General features: G+C 34.6%; 2 protein-coding genes across 2 annotated transcripts; both read left to right on the forward strand.

Annotated features, from left to right (window-relative positions):
- The first annotated feature begins 1,164 nt into the window (after positions 1 to 1,164).
- On the forward strand, positions 1,165 to 3,711 carry LOC139864685 (uncharacterized). The gene has a single exon (XM_071853257.1). The coding sequence runs from the start codon at positions 1,165 to 1,167 to the stop codon at positions 3,709 to 3,711; it is 2,547 nt and encodes an 848-aa protein (XP_071709358.1).
- A 579-nt stretch (positions 3,712 to 4,290) lies between these two features.
- On the forward strand, positions 4,291 to 6,124 carry LOC139862478 (uncharacterized). The gene is made up of 4 exons (XM_071851090.1): positions 4,291 to 4,405; positions 4,522 to 4,842; positions 4,931 to 5,026; positions 5,553 to 6,124. Exons 1-4 carry the CDS (start codon positions 4,292 to 4,294, stop codon positions 5,937 to 5,939), a joined length of 918 nt encoding a protein of 305 aa, XP_071707191.1. The 5' UTR covers position 4,291; the 3' UTR covers positions 5,940 to 6,124.
- Positions 6,125 to 8,042: the final 1,918 nt, after the last annotated feature.

Here is an 8,042-nt window from a genome sequence, read left to right on the forward strand (position 1 = left end):
AATTTCCACAAATCAATTTTGGAAAATTCTCTCCATCTCCAGCCAATTGCTCCAGTGCTAACCTAAAGTAAGCATTCTCCCTCAATTTGCTCCTTTAATCTTGATTTTTTTTTTTTTCCTTTAATCAGTTATAGTACGTATCTGCACTCACCGTTTACTCACGAGCTCTGTTTTTATTAAATGTGATGTATATCCTGTTTGTGATTAAAAAACTCACCTCAAATTACTCACATACGAGTTTTTGTTTTTATTGTTACAAAAACGACATGAATTTGTACCAACACGTTGTGGATGTGGATAAAAGTTGAAATATTTAAGATGTAAAATGATATTATCTTCATAGTTGAGGTGGAGTTTTAAGAAGTTAGAGCATAATTTCCTTAATGAATAAGTCTAATTGATGCTGATTTTATATTATGCACTGTAATTGTCATCAAGTGTGTGCTATAAAAACTAAATCAGTATAAGTATTCTAGATTAAACTTTGGATTATTGATCCATTTATAATAATTTTAATCCTGAACACGTAAAGTGAAAAACACAACTGTTTTGTGTTTGATACTGATAATGCTGGAACTTATATAGAGCTGTTCATCATGATACCTATCAGATCAGTTTCATTTGTTAAATATATTCAGCCACGATTTACATTGATATTCTCATCACGTGATTTATAACATACTACTATTTTGCAGTGTATTACTGTTTTATAAAATGCTTCGAGTTGCTAAAGAGTTTGTTTTTTTTATACAAGTATTCTCTGTGTTCAAAGTATAAAGTGCTGTGTGATTTTAACAACTCTAATGTTTATTGCTAGTGTCTTGATGCATTGATTTTGTTATCGCAGATAAATGGATTTCGTTTCATAGGTGCCTTGATTATATGAGAGCTACAAACTTACTCTGGAATGGAATGTATGTAAATCGTCCTTCACATTTGGGTTAATTGGTCTAACAATATCTGATCGTGTTGCTGGTATTGTTCCCGTGTGTGGGACTTCTATGTACCCAACATTCAATCCTCATTATAGTACTAGTTCAGGATTCTTAACTGGTACGGTTTTATTAGATTATTAATTTTATTAACTCAGTAAATTGTTAACATGAATATGCTTATTGGTCTTAACGTGAAAATGATGAAGTTCACTTGATTTGTGTAGTTTATATGACGATTGATAAGAATTGGATTGGATTACGAAATCGAGTTAGTAGTGAGTTTCTTACTGGTCTTAACGCGTTTATTGCGAGGTGTGAAAACCATTTAAATGATATTGGTAAATGTCAGTGCCCGTGTATTACGTGTGGTAATACGAGAAGACATACACCTCGTGAAATTTACCAACATATTATACGCAATGGGTTTGAACCTTCTTATAAGATTTGGCGGCATCACGGTGAAGAATTACCACCGCCGCCAGTAGTACACAACACACCAGATCCCCTTAGAAATTTCTTGCACGATGTTCAAGGGGAAACGATTTTAGAATTCACCGAGGAAGGATCGAATGACGATGAGACTATGAATGACACGATCGAAACTCCGAGTGCAGGTCTGGAGGATTTAATTGACGCCACCCAAACCGAGCTATATCCTGGTTCCAGGCTGTCCTCATTAGAGTTTTTAGCCAAGTTAACACACCTTAAGGTCTTGAACAGATGGACGAATACTGCATTTGACCAATTGTTAGAATTGCTCATACAATCACATCCCCCAGATAACACAATTCCAAAATCATATTACGAAACTAAGAAGTGGATGAAAAAGATCGGTTTAGGGTATGAGGCGATACATGCTTGTAAGAATGATTGTTGTTTGTTTTATAAGGAATACAAAGATTTGGATAATTGTCCAATATGTGAGGAGAGTAGATGGAAAGCGGAACGCACAACGGGCAAGAAAGTTGCTAATAAAGTTTTGCGTTATTTTCCTATAACTCCCAGACTTAAACGTTTGTATAGTTCCAGACACACTGCAAAGTATATGACTTGGCATGTTACTGGACAATGCAAGGAAGAGGGTAAGATGCGTCATCCGGTAGATGGTCGAGCGTGGAAAGAAATCGACCAAAGATATCCAGATTTTGCACAAGAACCCAGAAACGTTCGATTAGGGTTGGCTGCCGATGGTTTCAATCCATTCGGCAACATGAATACGGCTTATAGCATGTGGCCAGTAGTACTGACAACATACAATACGCCTCCGTGGATATGTATGAAAGAAAGTTCTCTCATGTTGACTATGCTAATTCCTGGTCCTAAATCACCTGGAAAAGATATCGATGTTTACTTGAGGCCTTTGGTTGATGAGTTGAAGGCTTTATGGTCCGAAGGAGTGATTACGAGAGACTCAGTTACAAACACGAATTTTATAATGAAAGCCATACTTATCTGGACCATCAACGATTATCCTGCCCGTAGTAGTTTATCAGGTTGGAGTGGCCAAGGTTATAAAGCATGCTCTATATGTAACGAGGACACTCCTGCAATGCGTGTGCAAAACAAAATTGTTTACGTAAGTAATAGACAGAACCTTGAAATGAATCACCCTTACAGACAAAGCTTAGAATTCAATGGTAAGGTTGATAAAACCAAAAAACCTAGAAAGTTCAACTATAAGTATATTGAAGAACAACTCAATTCGTTGTTGCCAGTTGGTAATCCCGGGAAAAATCATAAAAATGTTGGTGGAAAAAGAAAACGTCCCCCTAATTGTCCGCACAACTGGACTAAAATTTCTATTTTCCGGGAACTTGAGTATTGGAAACATCTTCCACTGCAACACAATCTAGATGTCATGCATATTGAAAAGAATGTGTTGGAGGCTATATTGGGTACCTTATTAATGAATGACAAATCCAAAGACACTCACAATGCACGAGTTGACTTGGAAAGAATGGGAATTAGGAAAGAATTGTGGCTCCAACCAAAAAACAACGGTAAAAAAGACGGGCAATACTTCAAACCTCATCCTAAATACTCGCTTAAACCCGAAGACCGAGTCCATTTTTGTCAATTCATTAAAAATGTTAAACTTCCAGATGGGTTTGGATCAAATTTCAGGCAGAAAGTGAACAAGGATGATAACAACATAACAGGCATGAAGTCTCATGATTGCCATATCATGATACAACGATTATTACCGGTCGGAGTTAACGCATTTTTGGACGTAACTATCTCGACACCAATAATCCAGCTATGCGCATTCTTTAAGCAAATTTGTGCTCGAGAGTTAATGGTAGCCGACATGGTGAAAGCTCAAAAACAATTGATTAAACTTTTATGTACTTTTGAGCTGATTTATCCTCCGGCTTTTTTTGACATAATGATTCATCTGGTTATGCATTTACCGGAAGAGGCTATATATGGAGGGCCTGTTTACATGAGGTGGATGTATCCAGTTGAGAGATACATGAAGAAATTAAAAAATTATGTTAGAAATAAAGCTAAGCCTGAAGGTTGTATAGCAGAGGGGTACGTTGCCGACGAAGCGTTAACAACATGTTCAATGTCTCTTGAAGGAGTACAAACGAGATTTAATCGGCCTGACAGATATGAGGACGGGCCAAATAGACCGTGTGAGTTTCATGTGTTCAAATCCCTATGTAAATTTGTCAGTAAAGGTGTGCACAAAACTTTGACCTGCGAAGATCGAGAGAAACTTCATTGGTATGTACTCGACAACTGTGCTGACATCGACGAATACAAAAAGTAAGTCATTACACTACAAATTCCTTCCTCATGATTTATGTGAAGATGATGCTGATGTTAATGATGATGATGAACCTGATCCCCATTTTGTTGATGATATAGCTTACTCTAGCGATGAATTAGATTATTGATGTGTAATTGTAGTCTTTATAAGAACGATTATTATAATGAAATGTTTAAACTTTCAATGAAGATGTACTTTTAAGCTTTCAATGACGATGTACTTTTAAGAACGATTATTATATTATGTTTGCTATTTCAGATGCTCGGTACAATGAATCATGGCGGGGATGGGGGCGATGAACCACCGCGTCGTCCTGTTGACATAGAGCGTGCGCACAATAGTAAGTTTTTTTTATACTCGGTACCTTGTGATCATACGTTTTATTAATTTTTTTAAAAATTTTTAATTTGTGTAATTATTTTTGTTTGAAAATGCAGCCGCACCTCGACGTAGAGGTGGTCGTGGACCAACAACAAATGGTAAATTACGAAAAATGTGGGCTGACATTGGTGGACCATTGCCGATTCAGTTTGATGTTAGTGTGTTGGGGACCGGTCGCCCGATAGGCCCACACAAGTCGATGTGTATTAATATGCTCGCGGGAATCGTTAAGGACCCGTTATTTCCAAAGCATTACGAGAGTTGGGAAAAGGTTCCTGGCGAAAACAAAGAAAAAATTTGGCTTGATCTCGGTGTAAGTTTATTCGGTTAATTATATTATAGTTGACTTATTTAATCTTAAACTTTATATAATATATTACTTATTATACTAATAGAATTTTGTAACTTTTTTTTTTCAAATTGTTGTAGGGGTTTTTTAAGATGGGCGACTGGCTAGATGGTGGACATACCCAAAAGGTGGTGGAAGCCGGGGTAAATTCTTTGTGCGCGGACCGATGGAGAAATGCTAAAAGTAAACAAAAAAAATATTTCACGGATAATGACGGGTACGCACTTCCCAATAACCTTCGAAACCGACCCCCACCGAATGTTCAACAACGTCTATGGGACCCATTTGTGGACCTAATGCTTTCAAGTAAATTCCGGGCTCGTTCTGCGCAGAACAAGAAAAATAGGGCGAAGATGGAATACGCCAGTACGCAGGGTAGCAGGTCAATTGCCGACCGTGTGGTAAATCCTATTTTTAACTTTAGTTTATGGAAAATATTAATACGTGTCTGTAAATTTTAAATGGTCAAATATTAATATGTGTTTGCAGGCCTCTCTGGATCCTCCGAGTCTTATCGAAAACTTCAAGAACAACCACACTTTTAAGAAAGGTGGATGGAGTGGGGATAAAGCTAGGGTGAACCACGTAAGTACTTACATACATATATATATATATATATATATATATATATATATATATATATATATATATATATATATATATATATATATATATATATATATATATATATATATATATATATATATATATATAAAGTCAAACGAAGTCAACAAAAGTCAATTGGGTTAAATTTAGTCAATTGGTCAATATGGGTTAAAATTGATTTAAATGAAGTCAATTGGTCAATATAAGTATATGTATATGTATATGTGGGCCAAATGGTCAATATGGGTTAAAATTGGGTTAAATTGAGTCAATTAGTCAATATGGGTCAATATAAGTATATGTATATGTATATACGGGTCAAATGGTCAATATGGGTCAAATGGTCAATTGGGGTCAATGTGGATTAAAATCGTCCCCAATTGAGTCATTTAGTCAATATGGGTCAATATAAGTATATGTATATGTGTATATGGGTCAAATGGTGAATATGGGTTGTCGTATTGTTATATGATAATACTAATAATAATATTTGTTAACTATGTAGGAAAAAATGTTGAAATTAAAAGAAAAATATCCGGAAAGGAGTGATGAAGTCATTATGTTGGAAGTTTTAGGCAAACGTCGCGGGTACCGTCGCGGAGTGGGTAAAACGTTACCCGGATCGGCTAGTACATCATCTTCATCATCAACTTGTCAAACAAGACGACCACCACCACCGGGTTCCGAAAACCCATTGCTAAAGGAAGCGGTATACGATACTTTTGCCTTTAACAATATGGCAATCCCGCCCCAATGGCAATCTTTTTTCCCAACCCCCAATCAAACTCAAGAAACCGAAGGTGAAGACGAAGGTGATGACGATGAAGACATGGAAGAAAGTGGTGCGTCTCAAAGCGAAAGTGATGAAGAAAATGAAGATGAAGCAAGGTAAGTTTGTAAGTTTGTTTGCTATTCGGATTTGGTTTAAGTTTGTAAACTTTGGATAATGTTTTAAGGTTGTAAACTTTGTGTCGGATTGTAATCTTTTAGTATTCGGATTAAGTTTGTAACGGTTGGATAATGTTTCGGACATGTTTTAATTAATGTTGAGCTTGTGTTTGTGAAATATATTGTGTTTTGTGCAACAGGTTTTGATTTGGTTTAAATGTGCCGTTTTTACGGCTGGAAAAGCAGTTTTTAATCGGCCCAAAAACGATAACAGCTTATTGGGGACGACATGTTGTACCCTTTTGTCGTCCCCAATTACATTTTAATATTATTATTATTATTTAGAATGAAAATAGGATATTTTAATATTATTTTTTTAGAGACGACATGTCGTCCCTAAAGAGTCGTCCCAATTAGATTAAAAATATTATAATTATTAATTCGTTGGAAAAATGATTTTTTTAATATTATTTCTTTAGGGACGACATGCCGTCCCTAAAAGTCGTCCCCAAAAAATGGACAAGATTAACAATTGAAAAGTCAAAGTGGGTCCCACCGTCGTCCCTAAAAAAAAATCAGTCGTCCCGAAAAACTTTTCGCGACAGAACACTGGGGACGACTTTATGGGGACGACATGTCGTCCCGCAAGATTATTGAGGACGACATGTCGTCCCTAAAAACAAAATTTTGTTGTCCCCAATTGGGGTTTTTCCAGTAGTGTGTACTTTTATACAAAGTCACTTCTCAATTAGTATTTGGCATACGAAAGTGTAGAAGGCATGCCCTCTATCTGACTTTGACTTATGTTTATATTTTAATTTAATTTAACTAATACTTCGTACAAAATTTATAGTAAAAAACATAGTATAACTGTTTATACTTATAATATTTTTTTAAATATATATCATATGGAACCAACATTAATAGCTTTATAGAAAAATATCTTCAAGTTCTATTTTTTATTTCATTTTTAACCTACCTTAGTCTGATATAACTATTTTGATTAATATTTTGTCGGTTCGGGAAAAAAAAAAAAATATATGTCGATCTTAATTTTGCAAATTAGGGAGCGGTGAAAGTGAGGTGAAAATGAGATGGTAAATATATAGTTTGAAGATTTGAGAGACGAGAGAGACAAGACTATTTTGCTTGAAAATCAAGTAAATTACTTAAAAACTTGCTCTTAGGATATTTTACGAAAGATTTATTTGACATATTTTAGGGAATAATAATTTTAACAATATGATGCTTCTCGGCCATAACTCCTTCAGGCACAAGAGAAGATTGATAAGCTGAACCAAGAACAAATATAATAGAAAAAACTTTGAGGAAGAATTGGAAGGTTAGATCATGTATACTAGTATTTATATATCATCTTAAGTTTTTTCTTTCATCACATTCACGTTCTTTAATTTAAATGTTTTTGTTGTTTCTTGTAGGAGGCCATAAATATCGCTAAAAAAGTATGCATGCAAATATAGGTGAAAGAGAAAAAGTAGTGTCACAACTTAAAAATATATTTAGAAACGTCAACGATAAAAGATGATTCTTTGTTTCTAATTAAACTAGTTTCAAACTACATTAGGAGTTTTTTTTTATTTTTTATTTTTTATTTTTTTTTTCAAAATTAGGAACAGAAAGGCAAGTTTTACTATTTACAATTCATTAGTTAACTTGTTGGATCTGTTTAAGGAGAATCATATTCTCAATGAGAAGCATAGATCAATACTGAATTAATTATATAATACGTTCTTAACTGATTGTGACATTGAAAGTAAATACACGATATGATCTTGTATATAAGCAGCCATATATTACTAATGAATATAGCAAGTGATCGTAATAGTGAAGCCAAATTTGTTTATGTAACAACCTACTTTTTTTTTTTTTTTTTTTTTTTTTTTAATTATAACACAGTGGTAGTCTTATTTACAAAACGTGCCCTTACGTACAAACATAAACATAATTATTACACTTCATACATAAATACATTGTTATCAAAAACCGGTGTTACGTTAATATTCGATTTCATATAGACAACATCAGAGTTCTAGACTTGTCGAACACAACTCAACATGCCCATCTTCTCCCATGTCCATAAAAGCAA

Source organism: Rutidosis leptorrhynchoides, chromosome 8, assembly GCF_046630445.1.
Source record: "Rutidosis leptorrhynchoides isolate AG116_Rl617_1_P2 chromosome 8, CSIRO_AGI_Rlap_v1, whole genome shotgun sequence".
In the NCBI taxonomy this organism is placed as follows: Eukaryota; Viridiplantae; Streptophyta; class Magnoliopsida; order Asterales; family Asteraceae; genus Rutidosis; species Rutidosis leptorrhynchoides.